Source organism: Sturnira hondurensis, unplaced genomic scaffold (genome assembly GCF_014824575.4).
Source record: "Sturnira hondurensis isolate 20B ecotype Veracruz unplaced genomic scaffold, ASM1482457v3 Scaffold0004474, whole genome shotgun sequence".
NCBI classification, from domain to species: Eukaryota; Metazoa; Chordata; class Mammalia; order Chiroptera; family Phyllostomidae; genus Sturnira; species Sturnira hondurensis.
In genome coordinates, this window is record NW_028077105.1 from 12,191,549 (window position 1) to 12,215,717 (window position 24,169).

General features: G+C 41.8%; 1 protein-coding gene across 1 annotated transcript in view; it reads right to left on the reverse strand.

Moving 5' to 3' along the window:
• Nucleotides 1-20,754, reverse strand: part of RNF217 (ring finger protein 217) — a 104,297-nt gene extending 83,543 nt beyond the window's left edge. The window contains exon 1 of the mRNA XM_037045831.1: nt 19,787-20,754. Coding sequence (XP_036901726.1) covers nt 19,787-20,659 — 873 coding nt within the window. The 5' untranslated portion in view covers nt 20,660-20,754. The remainder of the gene's footprint in view (nt 1-19,786) is intronic.
• Nucleotides 20,755-24,169: the final 3,415 nt, after the last annotated feature.

The following is a 24,169-nucleotide window of genomic DNA, read 5'->3' on the forward strand; positions in this document are numbered from 1 at the left end:
TTTAACTTTTTTGTGTATCTTTTTTGCCATTATTTCACTAAACTGCATTTTCCTAATAAGTATTTTTTTCTAACTGATTTTTACGAGTATATATATACTATGGATAGTAATCCTTTATGACTTGTATATTTTATAAAACCACTTTCCCAGGGTGTGACTTGTCCTCTACCCTCATCGACAGTTTCATTTTCCTTCCTCAGAGATTTTTGACTTAAGTGGAATCAAAGTCATTTTCTTTTAGGGTTTTGTTTCTCAGGTGGTACCTGAGAAATCTTCTCCTATACCAAGCTTAAACAGTTCTAATGGGTTTCAGATTTGATTTATACATACAGGCCTTTACTATATCTGGACCTCATTTCTCCATACAGAATCTTATTTAATTTTTATATGAAAGGCCAACCATCCTTCACATTTATTTACTGAAATGTTCACTCTATCCTCATTGTTTTATGGGGCAATCTTCATTACAACCCGTCTTCATATATAGCTGGGTCTCCTTCTTAGCTTTCTTCTCTGTTCCCTTGACATATTTGTCTATATCTGTAAAAGTTCTGTACCACTTTAATGAACTTATCTTTGAAACTTATGGTGATAGTAAGGAAAATTTTCTCTCCCTACTTATTTAAAATTTTTTGCTAACCTTGCACCTTTATTCTTCAGCACAAAACATAAATCTGCTGATATACATTAAATTTGTACATTAATTCAGGAAAACTGCTATCTTTATGGCATTGCAAGTTCGTATTCAATGGGGGATATCTACATTAATTCCGGCATTCTTTTTTGTTCCTCAATGATCTTTTTTTTTCCTGTAAAGATTATGTTTGTCTTTAGATTTACTCATAAGAATCTAATTTCTTTTTCTCATTGGTTCTTGCTGGTAAACAGTACTGGACTGCTCCTGTACCAAGGAAGCCTAACTCTCCTGTTGGTTCTCACAGTTTATCTCTGGATTCTCATATTCTATGGAGGTAATACTGTCCTCCAAAAACAAGGAGCACTTGTCCTCCTTCCTTCCAAACTATATGTCTGTCTCTCTTTCTCATACTGCATTGGCTTGGACCTTTACAGTAAAGCTAAACAGTAACAGCTACAGCAAGAATCACTGTCTTTATCAAACTTAGTGCCACTACCTCTAAGATTTCATCACATTGAAGTTTGACATCTACTATAAGTTTTTGATACATCCTTAAAAGTCTAAAGAACTTCTCATTTTGACTTATTGAATGTTGCTTCTTCATCTATGGAAATTATTATATGATGTTTCTCCTTCAATCTATTAATGTAATAAATAATATAGATTTGTCAATGTTAGACAAAGCATTTTGCACCCTGGAGATAAATTCTCCTTGACTGTGCTGTAATAGTGTCCTTTTAAAAACTGCATTTACCAAATTTTATTATCTAGCATTTTATTTAGATTTTATAAAATTAATATTAATGATTTCTACAATATAGTTTTTATTGTTATTTTTGTATTCTTTTCAAGTCTGCCTTTACTTACTAGCTTCATAATATAAACACTTTACAATGTGTAAAGGTTCTGTGTACACCAACCCATTAAATGACTTTTCCTAGAGTCACATGATTTTTAGACAGGAAAGAGTGAAATGCAAATGTTCTAACTCCAAGACTACTTTTACTGGTCCAATAAGGAAGCACCACATTTACTGGTCCACAAAGCACTCTAGGAAACTGATTAATTTTAGTAGGTGTTAAAGGTCACTATTATGCATCACCCCCCTTACAAAAGTGAGGGTAACCACAGACAATAAAACATAATGACCCATATTTTTTACTGGCCATCTCTGTTCACATAAGTGTATGCACGCAAACAAGGCAGCTTCAATACAGAGACATCCACCTTGAAAGAGATGGTCTCTCGGGTCCGCTGCAGCAGTTAAAGGTTAGGACGTAAACCCACTAGACCCCCACTCGGGCTCTAAAATTACACTCGTCTTGGCCATATTTCATTCATTACCTCAATCCCCTAACTTTTTTCCTTCCTCTCAGCAGTGATTAGAATGAATATTTAGAGCTGTAGCCCACACCTTGCTTATCACTGGAACTGGATTGTCCTTAGCTCCCAAGACATGGAAATCTTTTCAAATTAGTGGCTCTAAACTTTTTATGGGTAATGGTCTGAGAGCTCAATAATTGTTACAGACTGACTCACAACGAAAAAACACTTTTCTAAGATATCGGGACACTTATAACCCTTCTTAAAACAATCCATGAATTGCTAAGACTATGAAGTAAGAATTGCTGGGGGTGGGGGATGGGGGCTGAAGTAGTAAACAAGAAATACATAGAAAACTTTTCCTTTAAAACAGGGTGCTCTGCAAAGTGGCCCTTTTCCTAGGACAATCCCATCTGTTTCTCTCCTGTTCTTGCCTGACAGCAAACTAAGGAAAGATGACTCTCCTTCACAATTCTTCAGTCTCACTCAGAGAAAACATCTGAGTAAGGCAAACCCATTTCCACTCTTTTCACCATAAACTGAGAATATTGCTTTCACATACCATAAAGTCATCTACTTCTGACATATTTTTCTTTATAAATGTATCAACAATGTCCCCAAGGTGACTTGGGAAGCAAGTGTTTGCATGTCACATAAAAGACTTTTTTAAGTCTTTAGAGGATAGGTATGTAGGTAGAATAATTGTTTAACTTCTTTTCAGGTAAAATCTACCATAACATCATAAGTATATTATTAATGATACTAGATGGCAATGGTTATAAATTATTACATAAAATATGTTATTTATACATAATGCAATGCACAAATACTTTTTTGGTAGATGAGGATGGAGTTTAGAGTATGGAATCTTTATGAGACATCAACCACATTTTTGCTATAGAAAATGTCATATTATCTATAAAGTAAGAAACATTGAAAAAAAATCTTGTATTACCTTATGAAGTAGCTTTTATTTTTCAATAAAATGTGTTCTTCTGAGTAAAAATGTTAGTGTTGAGATCCAAAACTTAAGTCCATCCATGCTTGTAGAGAAAAAACAATGAATTCACTTTGAAAAGAGATGTTTTGACAGAACGATTAAAATAAGGGGGGAAAGTTAGATTCCTTACAAATTGAAACAGACTATTAGAAACTCAATGAATGTTCTAAACATAAAATATAAAGCATCACTCTGGCTGGTGTAGCTCAGTGGATTGAGCATGGGTCTGAGAGCTAAGGGATCGCGGTTCGATTCCCAGACAGGGCACCTGCCTGGGTTGCAGGCCAGCTCCCAGCAGGGGACACATGACAGGCAACCATACATTGATATTTCTCTCCCTCTCTCCTTCCCTTCCCCTCCAAAGATAAATGAATAAAATCTTTAAATAGCCCTGGCTGGTGTAGCTCAGTGGATTGAGCGCGGGCCTGCGACTCAGACGATCGTGGGTTCGATTCTCAGTCAGGCCACATGCCTGGGTTGCAGGCCAGTTCCCTGCAGGCCAACTCCCAGCAGGGGACACACGAAAGGCAACCATACATTGATGTTTCTCTCCCTCTCTCCTTCCCTTCCCCTCTAAAGATAAATAAATAAAATCTTTAAAAATAAAAAAAATCTTTAAATATACACATAAATCATCATTTTAAATGACTTTACTGTTTCTCAAATTGTTTTATACATATGAAAGTACTCCTAGATATTACCCAGTCCCTGTGATTGCTCACATTTTCCAATTTTAAAATACTTTAAATTTAGTAAACACTACTGTTCTTCAAATTACTTATTTATACCCAGTGGTGTTTTATGGTGAGACAACTCACACACGGAACAAAACTGTTTTAAAGATAAATACTTGAGGTTTTCTCATCATTTTTTAAAAAAATAACATTTTATTACCTCCAACACAAATATTAAGGGTTTTATGATCAATAGTAGAATGTAACTGGGGGAAACACTTCAGGTCTCCGAAATAAACAAACGAAAGTATGCAGGCCAGGGAACTCAGCCACTCGGAGTAAAAATCCACAAAGTGAATCTCTGTTGATGGAGTTACTTATCAGTGTACTCTTACTCAAAACAAAGAGAAGGACAACCACAGTGGGCACGAAACAGCTATTGTGTGGTGAAGCCGTGACCCGGGGCCCTTCCCATTAAAGGCAGAGGCCGTGGCACGGACACCAAAGAGAACACTGGGACAAAAACAGGAATTAGAAGTAGGAGATAAATATGTGTAAATACATAGGAATTCACCTAGGAAACAAATGACAGTTATCAAAAACAGTTTTAGAAAGTAAGGACAAAAACTAAGTAGAGTTACCAAAAATTTCTAGGAACTTCCTCTCTGAAGGGAAGGTTGGCCAGTAAGACCTTGTTATCTGCACAAATGGAAGGGTGGGAGATCTTATTTGTTTTAAATAATGATGAAAGTAAAACTATTGAGTAGAAATTGGAAAATTAAAAAGCAAATTGCAAAAAAAAGCAGGTAGCAGAGAATTGTTCGACTTCTTGAATAAATTAATTCTGACAATGAGGAAAATAACAACTATGGATACCTACTCAAAAGTAGTTTTCGTATTTTTTGGGCAGTGACTTGTTACACGATGTCTCTGGAACCAAACAATCAAAACCAAACAAAATCATCGCAGACAGGTAAAAGATGAGCCAGGATCAAGCTGAATAAAAATTAACCTCATGCTGCTTGAAATATAAGACTGCACTTGAGGTTTTATAACTTTGGGGCCTTTGAACAGAAAGGCTGCGAGAACTGGCATGATACCCTGCTGTACCACAGGCAATGCGGTCCCAAGACATTTTAAAAACCCAAATCCCAGTAAATGGTAGAATGGGAGACATAACCATCCCCACTGTTTGCCGACTAGTGCAAACCACTGTCATCTCGGCCAGGTCTGCATCTCTACCCCGCTATTCAAAAGGAAAAAGTTCCCGTGAAAATTTTCAGAAGTTGAAATGGTGTAAAGCGAGATGCACTCAGCTTAGGACACATCTTGCTAACTAACGAATGCAAAAAATAAATCAAGATAAAGCAAAGATGCTCACAGACACAATTCAAAGCTACAGCAGCCTGATGCTGAGATGCTGAGATGCTGAGATGCTGAGATGCTGAGTGCAGGCTCCCAGGAAGGAGCTCAGTGGGCCACTCTCACTGCATCCTGGTGTACTCTGCCTTTGTAACAGCTCACCACCAAAGAAACGCTAAATTCCATTTTCACTTTTAGCCTCTTCTTTTCTTAAAAGTGAAAATCCTCTTTGATTTCCTTCCATTAGCAAAAACAGTACTAATGTAGGTCTTACGTAAAAAAAGAAAGTGGCATAAAGCAAACTTTCAAATACGGAGGGACACCTGTACTGTGATTGCAGCCTAACCCATTTTCTCGCTTCTATTCTTGCCATCCACCCCTCAGACAGCAGCTTATTCTCCACACCAAAGCCAGAATCTTTTCAAAGCATCCATTATCATTTCACAACTCTACTCAATTTGCCAATGACTTCTCATCACAGTTGGAATAAAGTATTAATTCTCTAGAGGGGCAGCACAGTTCTAGACAATCTGACCAAAATGTACCTCTGCGAGCCCCTCCGACCAGGGGCACCTTTTATCCCCTGTTCTTGGAACACACCATACCTACGGCCCCAGCTTTGCAGAAGGGCTCTGCCCCTCTGCCCATAGTGCTCTGCTCTGTGTCAACGTCTTCATTCCACTACTGTTTAGCTGTCACCTCTCCACCTGCGTTTGCCATATAGTCCACCTGAGCTCGTCTCTATTCAGGGTCACCTGTGTACTTCTTTCTACAAGTGTGTTTTTGAGTGTGTATATGAACTTGCTCACTCCACCTCACTTGGAGACACCCGACCACCCCAGCTCCCTTCTTTTGCCTTTGCATCAACGATTTTTAGACAATAACTAGTTCCAAATTTTTCTGTTCCCATAAATACAGCTTTTTCTTTTTACAACCACTTAAATCAACAATCAACATCACATAATTCAGTCATAAACACTTCCTAATCTTTGCCTAGAGAGCTTACTTTTCACCTACTAAATTTCTAAACTTGCTAAGAGTTTAGAAATTCTCTTCTCACAGTGATTAGCATAGTGCTAAGCAAGAGCTCTGTGCTCTGTAAATGTTTATAGTAGAATCAGAACATTTTAGCTCCTCACTCCTTTCTCTGAAAGCAACTGAATAGAGCAGGTCCTTGAATAATATCGTTTTGTTACAACCTTGGTGAGATGCTATAACTTAACTTTTGTTTGTCTCAATTAGCCTATATCAAAATTGGATGCATTGTGAGTTGATTCTCTTAAAGTTTTAGAACCTATTAATGACGTTAAGTGAAGACTTACTACTGTACTAGGGACAGATATTCTATGGCTTGACCAAAGTGAAAGAAAAGAAAGTCTTGGCCAGTGGAAAAGATTTCTCTATACAGAAATCTCTGCAACTCAACTAATTATACATTGTACTGTGTATTTTGTCTTTCCCTAAATGTTGATTAGATTAATAATAATTCTTCCATCTTGTCTTAGCTACAGTCTTATGATCAGAAGCAAACACTTGAGCATACGACTGTGTAGTGTTAAGGGTCGTCTACAATCACACATCAGATTGTCACTAACCTGTCTGTAGGAAGACTGCTGATCACAAGACCTTGAACTCACTAGCAACAAAGCGACAGGGTTTTCTCCATCTAAACTACAACAAACCAAACCCCCCCTCCCCCCGCAAAATCCAGAATAACCCAACAGTTCCAATAGATTTTTAGCATCTTCATTTAAATTTTATTAATAATATAAAACATCTCATCAGTAATTAATAATTGTGAAAGCAATGTGTTATCGCTGGCTTCCTTATTTTAAAAAATCTTCTTTCAGCATTTAGTGACACTGGTCATCTAAGGTTTATGTTCAATTTATTTTGATACATTGTTTAAATAAAAAACAACTCACACAGACCAGCTGCAAAAAGGGACATTGTTGCCTGTGCTTACTAAATCATTATGCTTACTTTTGTATTTCCTCTACTGATGATTTAAATATTGTTAATGAAATTCAGCTAGTAAATTTACATTTTCCCAAATGTCAATCAACTGTTCTTGCAGCTAATCAGAAAGTGCTAAATTTTTAAACAAATGGGTTAAAAACTGAAGCAATTCATTTGGGTGACTTTTAAGCACGAACAAAAAAAAACTGTTTCCAAGTTTTTTAAATTTGTAGTGGTTTTTAAAGAGAAAAGCCAATCTGAACAAACTGTTTTTCAGAAAACTTTAAAACTAACAGAGAAGCCAAGTATTTCCCCAGAGGGGGAAATTACCATCATTTCAAATATTTTCTTTCCAAGCATGCCTTCTAAGCTCTTCCTTTATCTTAAGGCTGAAGCCTCAGTGGTTCGTTCACAAACTGACATATTAAAAATTAACAACAAAAAAGGTATACCCAAGAAATACCAGTTTTTGGTTGATTCAAACCATATCTGAAATCCATAAGTTTACCTAGAAATGACTATACTTAGATTTTTACAAATTGAGACAAGCAAATAATTCTCTTGTGATAATCAAACAAATAATCTTGAGACCTTGATACACACAAGCACACACACAATTTTGATATAAAGTATCGACATATTGGGCATACAAAAATCCATTTATTTTTAGGAGCTTATTATTTTCAAAATGTTTCTTTCATAAACAATCTTGAAGAAAAAAGGGTAACATAAAAAAAAAAAACCTCTTGTAGGAGGACAAAAAATCCCCTACTCAGTATAGACTTCTTTTAAAAAATTCATTCTCCCCACCAAGGTCCTACAAGGTCCTATATAAAAAGGGTGCACTGAGACCAAGCCATATATCCAAAGTCAATTCTGATTTACCCCACCGTTCTACTTAGATGTAAACTAATAGTAAACTCAACTGTAAACTCTGGAAAAATAGCATTACCAAAGGAAACAAAACGCTGGTGAAATATAATGAACGACTTTTATTTTACCCGCTGTTTGAAATCGTCAAGCAACCAGAGGAGAAGGCTGTAGTGATTCTACCTGCACTATACACCTCAGGGCAAACGAGCTTTAGGAACACTGAGCGGGCCCAGTGAGCATGCGAGGAAACAAGGCAGGAGTCGACACCACAAAAAAGGAAGTAATTTGCTAGGTAGCCTGTAATTAGCCTCTGAATTTACAGTAGAGAATATTATTGAGGCAAACAGCTTAAGAAGCTTTAAAAAGGGATTAGTCATTCACATGAATGAACAAGCCCAGAACTGAGTTACCTGAGCTGAGGAAGGAGGGGAACACACCATAAACGCGATACATGCTCCTCTGTTGCGGGTGCACTGACTTCAACCGAGAAATTTTGGTGGTTATGCCTCTAGATATTTAAACGGTTATCTATGTGAGAGGACACTAAACAAATGATGACATCAGCCAGTCAAACGAGAAAAGCATAAACAATAAAAATACAATGGTGAGACAGTCAACAGAGATGAACTAGGGTAGGTAATTCTAAAGTATTAGTAAATATAAGACTATTTATGGTATTTATGGTAAAATTTTATGGTAAATTATTTCTGTATAGAATAGGACTGGACTACAAAAAATGTTATGTCAACTCTTTTAATTAAGAAAGATACTCAACTTTTTCAAATAATGCTTTTATCACTGTCAAAGCTAAAATTTTGATAACAGGAAGAAAATTAAGTGGTGCTGAAATTCATCTTCAGATATTCCAGTTGCAAGAAAATTATCTAAATAGTTTATTTTAAAAGAGAATTTTGTGTAAGTTTTGCTTAAAATTAAGTGAAGCTTTATTATTAAATTCTTCAAGAATAAAGCACAAAAACATCAACATATATTAATCCAAATTATGAAATGAGTTAAAATATTTAATTAAATGACTCACAAGACATGAAATATTACTTTAAAAAACACATTAGAATTGAGGCTCAAAAGCGTTTACTGCCTCAATTCACACCCTTCCTGATTTTTGCCGGAAATAGCATGTCAGTTTAAAAATATGGCTCCTGGTTCTTTGACACCTTCACATAAAATGTCGGGGTCTAAGTCCTTTCCCCTTGAGTTCAGGCAGCCTTGTGACTGCTCTGCTCAAGTGACGCTGAGTAACTCCCAAAGTTAGCATAGAAAAGATCACGCAGCTCCCACTTGGGTCCCTTGAGACGCTGGCCCTGGAGGTACCCAGCCCTCATGGAAGAAGTCCCCTGCCCTGAGAATACCACGCTGGCAATGCCACATGCAGGCACTTCTGAGACGGTGGCAGCTGAACACCCTCACGACAAACAGCCAAGTGAGTGAACTGACATCTGACCACAACCCCATGAGAAAGGCCCAGTGTGAACTGGCCAGCTGAGCCCTTCCCAAATTCCTGACTCCCATGTCATGTTCAAAATAAAATGGTTGTCGGATGCCCCTAGGTTCTGGAGGAATTTGGTAAGCAGGAGACACAGGAACCAGAATAGGTTTTATAACTAAAGAAGTGCCTCGGGTACAGATGGGGCGCCAGGGCACGTTCAGGCCCTAGCATCCCATGGGATTAAAGTTTTAAATACACGGTGAAATAAAACATCAAAAATTTAGGTTCAGATATCTACCTTACTTTTTTTTACGAACCTTATTTTTACCAACCAACTTTTTTTACCAAACATATTATAATGTACTTTCAATCATTCACTCAGTCTCTTCGGAAATATCTATTGAGCAACCTACTCTCTCCCGGGCCTCTGTGCCAAGGGCTGGTTGGAAAGATGCTCAAAGAACAGTTGGGGGTGGGGGCTGGGGAGGAGATAATTAATCAAACATAAAATCATCACACAGACATATAATGACAAAAGGGGATAACATACAATGTCAGCAGAGTAAAAAAGACTCTAAAAGCCTAAACAGCAGGGGAGGCCAAGGTCAATCTCATCAGCAGCGTTATGCATGAGAATCTTTATGGAGAGCAATGGGGAGGTCTTACAAATTTTTAAGCAAGACAATGAAATATTGAGACTTTATTTTATTTTATTTTTATTAAATTTATTGGGTGACATTAATTAAGAGAATCATATAGGTTTCAAGTGTACATTTCTATGACACACGACCTGTACACTGCATTGTGTGTCCACCACCCAAAGTTAAATCCTCTTCTGTCACCATACATTTGGTTCCCTTCACTCCCCTAACTCCCACCCCTTTCCCTCTGGTAACCACCACACTGTTGCCTATGTCTATGAGTTTCAGTTTTATATCCCACATAAGTGAAATCATATGGTCCTTTGGTATTTCTAACTTACTTCCCTTAGCATAATATTCTCAAGCTCCACCCATGTAGTCACCAATGGCAGTATTCCCTCTTTCCTTATGGCTCAGGAGGATTCCACTGTACATATGCACCATATCTTCTTTATCCAGTCCCAATTCCAATAACGGAAGGACACTTCAGGTACTTCCATGTCTCGGCTACCATGAATAATGCTGCAGTGAACACAAGGGTGCCTATATCTTTGCAAATAAATGTTTTTTGAGTTTCTCAGGCAAATATCCAGGAGAGAGACTGCTGGGCCATACAGTAACTGCATTCTTAATTTTCTGAGGAACTGCCAGATTGTGTTCCAGTAGCTGTAGCAGTCTACATTCCCACCAGCACTGAGTGAGGCTCAGTGGATGTATGAGAAGACGTTCAGCTTTACTAGCTACCAGGGAACTGCAAACCAAAACTACACTGAGATACCACCTCACACTTGTTAGAAGGGCTATAATTAACAAGACAAGCAATAACAAGTGTTGGAGAGGTTGTGGGGATAAGGGAATTTTATTTTAAATATGATTTTGGCTGTGTTAATAATTTATACATTGACAACACCAGCCTCTGGCTTATGGTCTAAATAAATAAGTTTGGTATACAAATACTCATTTTATGCTTTCAATACACCAAGAGCTAAGAAATTGGTCAGCAAAAAAAAAAGGAGCACAGAGCAAAAAACAGGCAATTTAAATACAGTGAAATAAAAAGAATCTTTTAGTGAGTACAAAGAGTTGTCAACGGATATAGGAAGGATGCTTAATGCAGGTGTGGGGGGTCAAGCATTCTCAAAGGAAGAAATGTTGAAGCTGAGACTGGAAGAGTGTGAAAGTGTGAAAGAGGCAAATGAGAATTAAAGCGTTAAGAGAAAAAAGTGGACCCCCTGTGACGAAACCTCCTGTCATTCACTATATTGAAAGCTCATAATTGAGAGTCATAGAGAGCTCAAGGAACAAAGAGAAGTTGAATATGGCTAAAGGTGTAGGGGGGCACTTGCTGAGAAACAAAGGTAGGAGTGGTAAAGGGGAGTCAGGCTGCTCAGACACATGTAAACCAGGTTTAGATTCTATTCTGAAAGCAAGAGGCACACATCAAAAGCTTAAGAAGGGGAATGCCAAGATTGCATCCCAAGAAGAACCCTCTGGCTGGAGTGTGGAGAATATACTAGAAATGGTCAAAACGAAAGCAGTGGGACCATGTAGGAAGCTGTGGTTGAAATCCAGAAGAGAAACGGTGGTGGCCTGGGCAAGGGCAGTGCCAGTAGAGATGGAGGAAAGTAGAGAAGATAGAAATATGTTTCTAATGGAAAGACTTTGGTGGCTGATGGGAAGGGGGGGTGAGAAAGAGGAAGAACTCAGTGACGACTGCCAAGTTTCTGACCTAGGTACAACTGAGGGAAACAGGGACCAGCACAGGAAGAGCAAGGCATTCGGGGTATGGGAGGGAGGAAGAGGAAAGGGGGTTTTGTTCTCAGAAGTTACAGGTGTTTGGGGTGGGTTACAGAGCTGGCTGTACGGCACTAAAAGCGAGGCATGACCGGGGATGGAGAGGAAGGTGTGGAAGTCACGAGCACCTAGGTGTTACTGGAGACCGTGGGAGTGGATGCGATCTGAGAGGAGAGGATTTCGGACCATGCAGATGCCAACATTAACAGATGGTAAAATAAGAAACCTCCCATGGAAGCAAAAGGAATGGCCAGAGAGTTAAGGACACAGGATCGTACACTGTGATTAAAACTTAGCAAAAGTCAAATCGTAGCATTTCTAAACTCAACTCCTCTTGATTTCCTTACATGAAGATGAGGCAGAGTTTGGTAGAAATCTTTCTCTGGTTCTAAATTTGGGCAAGAGCCTTCCACTTCTTCAAAACATGTAATTTAGCTTCTTCCTCTTCTTCAACTGGAAGACTTCTTATTTTGTACAACACATATAAATGTAAAGGAAAAAATAAAATATATTTAACTTATAAATACAGGATATGGTAGAACTAGGTTTATAGTTGTGAACATGCAAAATACAGTTTATTCTTATATTATTATTAATTATTGTATTATTTTCCATGTGGACAAATGTAAACCTACTTTTGTATAATAACAAATTGAAAGTCTATAAGAAGGTCATGGGGTTTAGTGTCAAGCTGGCCTGAACTGAAATCCTACCTTTGCCATTTTCTACCTAGGTGGTGTAAGGCCAGTTATTTGTTCTCTAGAACTGTGAGTTTCCTTATATAACATTTCTACTGACTACGACAGTCCATAAATGAAGCTGTTCTTGTTTTCTCGAACCCACTCTTATCAGAAAGCCAACCCCGTCACTGCCAATGAAAACAGCATTGATCGCAGCTACAAACAATCCCCTTGTTGGGAAATCCAGTGGTAAATTTCAATCCTTATCCTGTTGAAACTTTCAGAAGCATTAGACAAAAATGACTGTCTTCCTTTTTATTTTTTTTAATTTCTTTTAAGATTTTATTTATTTAGTTTGAGAGAGAGGGGAAGGGAGGGAGAAAGAAAGGGAGAGAAACATCAGTGTGTGAGAGAAACATCGACTGGTTGCTTTTTCCATGCCCCCAACCAGGGACCTGGCCAACAACCCAGGCATGTGCCATGACTGGGAATTGAACCAGTGGCTTTTTGGTTTGCAGGCCAGCGCTCAAGCTACTGAGCCAGACCGGCCAGGGCCATGTCTGCCTTTTTGAAACATTCTCTTTGTTTGACTTCTGGGTAACCACCATACCATGACTCTCATCATGCCTACCTGGCCCACTCCCTCTCAGACTTCTTGCTCCTTTTTTTGTGCATCCCCAGCTCCATATGTGTAAACACTGGTATGCTCCAACTCAATTCTCATCCCCCTCTATCTATTATCAATCCCCATATGACCTCATCTAGTCTCATAGCTTTAAATACATATCCTCTACAGGTCCAAAAAGTTCAAATTCATATCTTCTCTTCAGCTCTGTCTTCTGAACGCCAGACACCAAATGCCTATCCAACATCCCTTCATAAATGTCTGAACAGCTATTCAAACTTGGTACAATTCTTCCTAAACTTAGTTCTCTTACATACAGTATTCCTCACCTCATTAAAGGGCAACAGCTCAAAACTTCCTCATAGTTTAGCTTCCCATCTCAGAGAAAATGCAAATTCTCTATGGCCTCTTAAAAACCCTACCTGGCCAGCTTTGCCAATCCCTCCTCTGCTGTTCTCCTCATGTTGCTCCTCATCTCCTCCCCTGTGCCTCGGCCCGGCGGAGCTCTGCCATCCCTGGAACAGCCCAGGCACGCTCCTCTCTCTGGCACTTTACACTTGCTTTCCCCTTGGAAGTCCCCATGGTGCGCTCCCTCGCTAGAATCAGGAAGACCTGCGTTCAAATGTCACCTTGTAAAACAAACCCTCCCGGACAACTGCCCTCAAAATATTAAATCTATAAAGAATTCCCCCAAATTTCTTACTACCTTTCCCTTGCCCAACCTAGTATATAAACTCTGTGAAGGCAGGGGCTTTATCTGTTTCTGTTCTCTGTATCTGTAATACCTACAACAGTGCCTGTATGTAACACATATTTAGTATGTAAGTTAATTAAAATTAAATAATAAAATGTGTTAAAATGTTTAGATAACAGACATTTATCAAAGGCTTGTTCTATTATTTGTGGCAACTTCAAAACTCAAGTATTAATTATCTCAAAATTGATGGGGCAAACAGTACTGGTAAAGTTGAAAAAGAATGCTTTATTCTAGGAATTATGTTGCTGTAAACACTGGATTCTTACTTTAAGACAGAACTTGATTTGAAAAGTTCATTTAGTTTATGACAAGAAACTCTTCTGACAAAGTAATTCTGAACAAAATAAACAATTTTTAAAAACATACTATAACTTATAAAGATATGTCATATTGTCATGAGGAGTTCAAAATAAACTTAGCAAAGTTATGTTTTTTTAAAGATTTTGTTTGTTTATTCTTAGAGAGAGGGGAAAGGAGGGAGAAAGAGGAGGAGAGAAACAAACAGTAGTGTGAGAGAGAAACATCAGTCAGTTGCTTCTCGTTCCCCCAATCCAGGCATGTGTTCTCCCCAGAAATCAAACTGGTGACCTTTTGCTTTGCAGACTGATGCCTAACCAACTGAGCCACAATGATCAGGGCAAAATGACATCTTCTTTTAAGTGAAGGTAATAAATATTTTTAAAGGAGCAAGATGTTTACTAATATTCATTTCCAAAAACTAGAAAGAGCTGTAAGACATAGGTGTATAGAGAATTAAGTAATGTATGACTTTATTACTTTAGATTAAACATAAGAAGAGGCATTGTACTGTGCTTACTAAGAGGTTAGCTGGTAGTCCAGAATTGCTTTGATAAAATCTTCCTAGAAAGGAAGCAGAAAAGAAAGAGAGACCTACAGATGTCTGGGAACTTAAAGGAAACTTACTTGTGCCCCCAGATAAAGCTGAGAAGGAATGGTACTAACAGGGTCATGAGACGGCTGCCTGAAGGCATTAAGTACATTTTTCAAGTATCGCATGGTGCTTGGCAGGCACCCAAGACATATTTGTTAAATGCATACACGGTACACTAACACGACAAAGTTAATTATAAGAAATCACCACTCAGGTGTGTCCACGTTGCCCATAGAAAACTCTTAATAAAAAGCCAGGAGCTCAAGTTCTAAGACTCTCCTCTTTCTGTCTCTCACCTAAGAAGGAAGAAAGAGCCTTTAAGTATAAAATCTGAGCTCTACTCTAGAAGAAACAAAATCACCACCTGGGTTGCCACTTTAGGGAAGTGGTACTGGTTTCGTTATTTGAGATCTCTAAGGCAGCAGAGTGCAAGGCAGGCTTCCTCTGCCTTACCTCATCTCCAGACAGCTGGGAGAGACCAGTGATACCCAGGCAGCCCCAGACCAGGTCTTGCTGGCTCAGAGCTCAACCTCACTGGGGGGGTCTCCTCCACAGAAATCAAATGCCAGTTACAATCGGACTTGAACAATAGCAGAAAGAAAAGAACATGTTAAAGACAAATAAGGACACTGTTAAACAGATATTATTAAAGAGACAAAAAAGGAAAATAAGGGCATGCATCAGTAAGGTAGGAAAGCAGGTGTTACCTCGCCCTCCAGATAAACACACACAAACACACAAACACACAAAGTTGAGACACAAAAGAATAAGCTTACACATGCCTCAATTTTCACTTTTCAAATCTGTGGAGTGACTTAACAGATTTCAGTCTCATATTCTTCTTCACATTTTCAGGATTACCGGAATCACACCTGACATGACAGCATCTCTAAATTCACCTGTGAGAAGACGTTTGCATTCAAACTCCATAACCAAGGTGACAGTTTCCAAAAATATACAGGTTGCTTTAACGTTTAAGGGAAAAAATGTAGGTTCCACTTTTACCCATAAAATGTCTGGATGACTAGGAGTTTAATAATAGGATACACAGCCTCGCCCCTGGGTCACTGATTCAGCACGACTACAGTAGACTCTCATTTTAGGCCATTACCATCAGCAGCTGTTTTGTTCAGAATCTGTAGGAGAAATGTGCTGCATGTCTCTATTAATACTCATCGGACAGGTGTGTGCATTCCACCTCCTGTGCATCTGCCAAGCGCGACACTTGGATGCAGAGTGATGAAAGCCACAACAGCTGTTACCTTTAGAAGGCATGCCCAGTTCTCTGCCTTTCTCTAAAGTATTAAGTATTACTACTTCATTCTATAACAGATTTTACTGTTGAAAACCAAAATCAGAAAGAGATCTGTGGAGGACTTCTGAAACGAAATCATATTGTTTCATTACTTCATTTCATTTCATGAAACAAAGAAAGCAACAACCATTCCTCCTAGGAAAATGTGGCAAAGCCAGCTGAGAAGGGCAACAGTGCCGAAGGCCCCGTGGCCTGTAGGAGACTGCGGACGTCCCAGGGACTGTGCCCTTGAGCCAGTCATGCATGCAGACATAGGCCACTGGGGAATGCACTTCTAAGTGTGGTGCACCAAGACATAATGCACCCAGGCGATACGAACCAACATAACCCGCCACCTCTGTCATGGTGCTTTAGAGGCTCTAAGCCAACACCTATGCAGAGTCAAAGACTGTAACTTATCAGCTCAACCCCTCACCATGGCAACAGGAAACTAGATGGTACCTACTGGACTGTAGAGCCATCCACTCGGGAGGGCCACCCCGCCGCCCACAGTAACAGCAACAAAGGGAGGATCGTGTTTTGAAAAATAAAGCCACGATATTTAAACCACAGTGTGGAGGTATTTATGTCATTGACTAATTTGCTGTGTGTGTGCGGACACAATGACGACAGCTCTCCAGTGACCTTTACCACACACTCAGTCCAAGCCTCCCGTGGAAGTGAGACGCAGCCTCGAATCTGCATTCCTGTCCTCCACACCCACCTCAGTACCTTCTTTCAAAGTGCGCAGCATCTCCTTTCAGGAGAACGTTAAACAGGCAATAGGCCAACTCACATTTAGGATGCACTGTTTTTATGCTTGTATACAGCATCTAATAGGGACTCTCAAATTATGTTACATAACACATTATTTGGCACAGACTCAAAAAATGGTGAAAAGTCACTAAAAACTTTTTATTTGAAATACATCATTTTATTTCAAAAGGTCTTAAGTACCCTGCCAAGTTCAGGCTCGACAGATTTGCTTCTGTCACACCCAAGAAGCCTCCTAAACGGAAGAAAGTGCTCCCTCTGCCCTTTTGATCTTGTTCAGCAGGGAGACAGAGGGGCTCTGCAGTTCAATTTTGTTTTCACTAGAACTGGTGTGTCATTACAGACCATGGTCCGCAATCCCACTACACAGATGAGGAAATTAACACACAAACAGGTTCAGTGACACGGAAACACAGATCCTTCGAATACAAGGGACCTGAGAATTAACCCCAGTCCGAAATATTACAATCACAAGCCCATATTTTTATCCAACTGAAAAAAAAACATGCCATTTTTTGTATAAGCTAAAATTCTGTGAAAAAACTTTTTAGTTCCAAGTACACACCCATCAGTTCTGCCGTTGTCTTCTTATCAGAACCATCGAGTCTCGTGTTTTGTCTTAAACACCAAGAAGCTCAAGGAGAATTCAGGGCTCACACAGAACACCCCTTCCCAGCCGTGGTTTCTGTGGTTGCCTCATCCTTTCTGTGCCACTCACCTCTTCATAAATTCAATAACTATTAGTTTGGCATCTGTGTATATGTCAGACAGTGTTCTAGGCGCTAAACATACAGTAGTGAATAAATTATGTGGAAGCTCCTGTCTTCATGGGAATTAATTATAGAAGTAGAAGAGAGAGTATGTGAGCATTCTGGGGAAGATAAAAAGCAGGAAAGGAGACGAGGAATGTGGGGTCAGGCTCATCTTTAAAAAGAGTGACTAGTGAAGGCTACAAGGGCGACATGTGCACACAGACCTGGAAGGGGGAAGGGGGAGGAGGAAGCCAGAAAACAGAAGGCCTCAGGGATATTCCAGGCACAAGCAGCAAGTGCAAAAACCCTGAAGTGGCAGAGCTTGGCCTGCATGACTCATCTTTCTGTTGTGTATTATTTTAAGGAAAACATATTTTTGTTATTGAAAATTCTGTCACACGCTTGGGAGGAAGATCAGGAACCTACACATGATCATAAACGCTGCAGACAACCTTTAGATTCTATGACACTGCAGAGGAGTTTTTAGAGACTGTGTCTTGCGATGATACATCGCCTTGCCACCCCCCCACTCCCATTTCTTCTTCCCTAACAGATCAAAACACTGACTTCATAAAAGTAACTCACGGAAGTAAAACAAAAGCAAAAACAAAACCTGCTTTGGGGAAAGGACGACCTTTAGGAAATCAAACTGCAAGGCTGAGTATCCAACCCACAGTGATTACCTCTCTTGAACTTGTAACCCAATGTATTTGTATCTTGTGTTTAACATTAAGTACCACCTGGTATTGTTACTCTGTTTACATCTCATTACGTGCTACTTTGTATTGTTGTGTATACATCTGCTCTCACATGACTTCACTGGAGCAGGGATCATACACTGGAAATGTCTGAAGGCCACCACGTCTTTACACGTGGATGGTACTAATATCTGTTTGATGATGATGTCAGAGAAGCAACCACAATGAGCAGCCAACATCCTCCTGTTGTAAGTATCTGTTTGTGAATAAATCCTGAAAGAAACATTATCATGTCTTACAGGCATGTGGACAATTTCAACTGTCTTCGGCAAGTTACTGTTTGTGTAACATTCCATTCTGTCTATATTTCCCTTTGCATTCTCAGTTGGGTACACTGCACACTTTCCGTCTAGACACAAGCATAGATTAGCCCCAAGCACAAAGGAACCACACTGTGCTGTGCAGGGTCCTGTGTACTTCACTGCAGTCCATGTTATTAAAGGAAAGGGGCTTGACATGAAACTACCAGATACAGAGACTGTAAGACACTGTCCATACAGTCTACAAAGACAGACAGAAACAAAAGGAACAACTTCAGTGCATGTGAATCACACAGAAGTATCTTGAAAGTATATAAACAGTGGCCTGGAGGGTGAGGGAAGGCTTCACAGAAAAGTTGGCACCTACACAGCCAGGGTGAAAGATGAATAGGCCTAGGACAATCAGACACAGGATCAAAGGGTATTCGGGATTCTGCAAAACCCTGGCAGAAACATAACACATTGAGCACGGCTGGAAGAACACATTCACCATCAGTGAAGGAAAGCAGGTCTGTTGCACTTTTAATCTTTCCAAGAAAAAAAAAAAAAGCTTTCAAATAAGGAGCAGAGGAAGAAAGTTTCACCCCCACTTGTTTCGCTAAACCTCTTAGCTTTGCTTTGCTCTCTCTGTTTTGTTACCTCTTAAAGAAATTAAGTGCTGTGCTGGCATAAATGTTTCGTGAGGAAAAGTACTTTAACTTTACTTCGGGGGAAAAAAAACTGAAAAGTGGGCAAGAGCCAAGGAATAAATAAATTACACTTCTGTAATATATAAATGGAGCAAATTCTTTTTTAAACAACCAGGTATCACGGACCAGAAACATTAATTCCAACCTTTCCGTTCACTAAGTGAAAACATATTTATTTTATTTGTTAGTTTTGGGATACCAAAACTAACAAATAAATACCTGCCCACAATTTGTTAGTTTCTGGGATACCAGGCCTATGAGGCACTCTCACTGCCCTTCTTTCTGAGCAAGCTCTGGCTTGCAATCTTGTAAAAGAAATAAGCAGAAGGCAATTCACGGTGCCTTGTTTTTTTTTTTTTCCGCGCTTGCTCAGAGCAGAGTTAAATTCCAGTCAAGTTAACCAGTGAGGGCAAAACATACTTAAATAATTACAGCAACTGAGAAGTAAGAAACTGATAGAGGTCCTCATAAGGATATCTAAGCACCTCTTCCTGTGAGCAGGGAGCTGGCGAGCTGGACTTCCTGGCCAGTGATTTGGAATGCTGAATGGGGCGCAGAGGAGGGGACACGGGGTGGGGGGGGGGGGTGAAGTTACCTGGGAGCTCAGGTAGACTTTGAGGCACTCCTCGCACACGGCCTTCTTGCAGCAGGGCAAGGGCTTGATAGGCTTGTCTTCCAGGCACACCCGGCACATCAGCACCATGAGGGGCGCATAGGGATCCCCCACCCCACCCAGGCCAGAGTAGGGTGGAGCTCCCAACAGGCTGGGCACTGAGAACGGCTCGGGCGCCAGGTAGAACTCCAGCTCGATGCTGCCGCCATCGGGGGACACGGGGTCCGTTGGGAGGGACAGCCGGGGGCTCAGAAAGGAGGCGGGGGCGCTGGGAGGGTCCATCACCGGCGGAGCCCGAGGTGGCGAGGCTGGCGGCGAAAGCTGCTCCGCGGTGGGGTCCTGGGGCAGGTCGTTCTCCACGCAGAACACCGAGCAAAAGACTTGCCTCTTGGCGGGGGGCGGGCGCCGTTGACCGAGCACGTCCAGGACCAGCGCGTCCGGGGACCCAACGCGGGTCCTGAGCTTCGGCTCCTCTGCGGGGGGCACCTCCTGCTGTTCATCCCCTCCCTCTTTTCGGCGCCCAGCTTCTTCCTCCTCCTCTCGCAGCTGTTGTTGCAGAGTCTGAGGGTTGAGGGGCACGGTGAGTGCCAGTCCCGCGGGCTGCCTGCGCGCTCGGCTCTCCGTCCAGCCTGCGGCCCCCCGGCTCCGTGCGGGCTCGGGGGCGCTCGAGTCGGCGCAGTCCGAGTCGCTTCCGCAGCCACCGCCGCTCGGGTCCGCGGGGGCGGTGCACTGCCCGGGCGCCCCGCCGCTGTCCCCCCGCGGCCTCGGGGACGCGGGGTGGCCCGCGGCGGCCCCCGTGGGGTCTCCCGCCTCCTGGGCCCCTCCGCCGCTCACCGTGCTCTGCTCCTCGCCCATCGCCGCCCGCGGCCCGCGCCGCCGCTGCCCATCCAGCCGCCGGGACCCCCACCCGGCGCCGGCGGGCAGCGGGGGCAGCGGCTCGGCTCGCCTGGCGGCTGCGCTTCTGCTTCCGGGTCCCTCCTCCGAGTCCGGGACGCCTCGAGCTCCCTCCGGGGAGCCCTCGCGCCCGGGCCGCGGAGCGCCGGGAGCCGGGCCCGGCCCGCCGCTCCGCCTCCGCCTCGTCCTCCCGCGCGGCCGGGCACAGCCTCGGGGGCGCCGCGGGCCGCTCTCTCCGGGCGCGAGCGCGCCCGTCCCACATGCAGATCGGGGCGGTGCCGGGGCCCCGAGAGCCCCCGGCGGGGCAGGGGGGTCCGGAGGGAGGCGGCGTCAGTCCCGCGCCATCGCGCGTCCCAGCTGCGGGCCGCGCGGGACGGGCGGCCGGAGGGCGACGGTCCTCGGGTCGAGGGGCCTGTGGCGCCGCCGCGGCGCGCCCCGCGAGGTGCAGCCGGAACGCCAGCCAGCGGCCGGGACCCCGGGCAGAGGCCGGAGCGGGCGACCTCCCTTTTCTCCCTTTCCTCCGGCTTCACCTAGCGCCCTGCTCGCTGCCCCTGACCCCACCCCTCCGGCGCACACCTCCCCACACGTACACACGCCCGCTGGCACACGCGCGCTCACCCACACGCACCCCCCGAGTGGGTGTGATCTTACGAGCCGCGAAGCGCTGTCGCGCCCGGAATTCACACTCGGCCTCAACAAAACCCTTCCGAGCAGGCAGACTGCCCTTCGGGTGAGGCATCGAGTAGAACTTCCTACAAAACTACTCAATTTTCAAGGCTGGAAGGAGAGAACACTGGCTACAGAGAATTTGGTTTCTCTTGTTTCTCTTGGATCCATCCAATTTTAAGTCCCCCAAAGAGAGCGTTCAGAGAAATACTCTAGGAATTATTCATTCAAAATGTTTTCTGAAAGCTGTTTTCTGCCTAATGGGGTAAGAAGGATTTGAAATCCACACACAAGCGAAAAAGCACCTTTAAGCTGGACCAGAGGACCAAATGGAATCCTGATGAGCACTGATAACTAATGAATTTAAGATTTATCACTTTTTCCTCCTCTTCAGTGTTTTTTATGAACGATTTTAACCCTTTATATATTACGAAATGAGTGGCACAAGATCGTAAAATGGCCTGGCCTCGTTATGAAACTGAATCATTGGTGGGAATCATGAGGAGTTTCATTAGCATAACCATATTTATCTTCAAAACTGTTTCCAAGACGACAATTATATTTGAGCCAGAACTTAATTATGTGTTGATCTATCTTTATTTTACAGGAAGTATTAGTCACCCAGACTAGTGTGTTTGAGTTCCGTAAAGCCAATGAAAACAGTTTGGGGAAGCCAGCCCTTGTGTTTTCCATCTTGACAGAGAATTCAATTTACACATTCATGTCATAGGAGGGAGCTGCGAAGGGAGTGCAATGTTTTTAAAATCTTGAACTTGTTACTGAGTTGTTCTAAAATGTTTTCCAAATCAGATACAAATGCTAGAAAGGTAATTACCTATGCAACACCAAAAAGGACAGCCTAACACTGCAGACGGGTGTCTCTCAGTGTGTCTGACACTCAGTTGCACCCGAAAGAAATGGATCCAAGCTGTCAGTCTAAATGCCATCTCATTTATCAGTCTGACCCAAGAACCAAGACTTCTTATTTGGAAGATTAAATACTATGCAGAGATTTTTTTCATGTTGGCTAATTAATTTCCTGGTAACTGATGTTTTCACCAAAGGATACCTCTAGTGCTTATTGCTTTAAAGGCAGGAACAAGAGGCCCACAGGCGTGCCTTTTGTGCGTGCCCCCTCAAAACTATTCTTTCAAAAGGGTTACAAAAATATTGTTTTCCATGTGACCACAGGCTGATAGTAAGACCAGAGTAACCATAATGGATACAATTTTTTTTAAAGTATATCTCTAGAATCTGTAGGAATTAAACCCCTCAAGCTCCTCCCATAGTTTAAGTCTCCCTACTCCTGCACACATTTGTCATAGGTATTCCAAGAATTTGTTCTTGCAAAGCCCACCATTTTCCCCCTTCATACCTCATGTTCCAGTTCATTGGCAGGACTTTCCTAGACACGGAAGCAACTCGAAGTTCCTGCTGGGATTCCTGAGCACTGCCCATGGCTCTCAGCCCTACTTACTGCCATGACTTCCTTCCTCCCTGCAGAATTCATCTGGCCTCTGGGAAAAGAGAAGCATGCATACCATGTCTTCAACCTTCCCCTGCCCCAGACAGCCTCGCACTTGTCTGAGTCCCTGGCCCAGCATACCCTGGTGTTCAATCTGGGGTCCATGGAACGCCGGCAGCGTGGAAATAAGTTAGAAGGCAAAGTCACAACACTGGTTCTACCGCTGATTTCCCTGAAAAGAAATGCGTGAAGTGCCTATGAAGATCGTACTGATAGGGTTCACTTTTTTAAAAGGATTGTCTGAAAATATACTCTAGCGTACATTTCACTTATCCACTGCAAGCTCAACATTCTTGAAACTTACCCCATCTGCTCATGCCAGACCGTATCCGGGTGTCGCTATAAAATAGGCACGACCTACCACCACCAGTTTCGGCTCCCAATAGTCTTCGCCTGCAAGGAGCTCTGCACCTTCCCTAAGCCTGAGACTTTGAGTTGGAGAAGTGACATGGTCAACTGCTTTTAGTCAGTATTGAACATTATTTTTGCTATTTCCACTTTTCTTATCTGAGCCTTTAAATGTGACTTGTTTTGGTTTCCTTGCCAATTTTTATTCATATACTAATTAGAAAATTAAAAAGCCGAGATTTGTTAACTTACTAGAAAAATGTCGTGAGGTGTCAAAAAAGCTGTAAATTATTAAACTTTACATATTAAAGGTAAAACTAGCCTTTTAACTGTTGTGGAGAAGAAATGCATAATGTTTAAATACCATGAAATAATTATACAGCAAATACATGACTTGTTTTTCTACCAGTCCTTCAATGATCAAATCAGGTAAAAAGAAGTAAAAATCATTTCTTTTTAAAAACCATTTTCTGAAGAGGAATGAACAGGGTGGAATGGCTTTCTAGGTCTTCTGACAGGCACAAAGGAAGGCTTCCTATTTTTCTACCCTCTTTGGCCATGGAGGAAGAGACCAAATTATTAAGGGAAAGGGCATCAAATACAACGGAGAGGAATGTCATTCTTTCACTTTCTTTTTGCACGAAAATTCCACAAGGAAAATGCAAATAGCAGACTTTTATAAGATCATGTTAAAAAATAAAACAAAACTACATTTCTTCAAATTGTAAAAGGAAAGCCCCAAAGCTTGGAAAACAGAGAAAACTAAGAATAAGGAGGAGTGTAAAAAAGAAAGGAAGAGGAAGGAAGGGTGGAAGGATTTACTGCTCAATATAACCACTGAAACTACTTTAACATGTTGGTGTATTTTATTCTAGTGTTTGCATCTGTGTGCATTAAATATATATTGAATGATATATGCTCTTTTTGGTTTT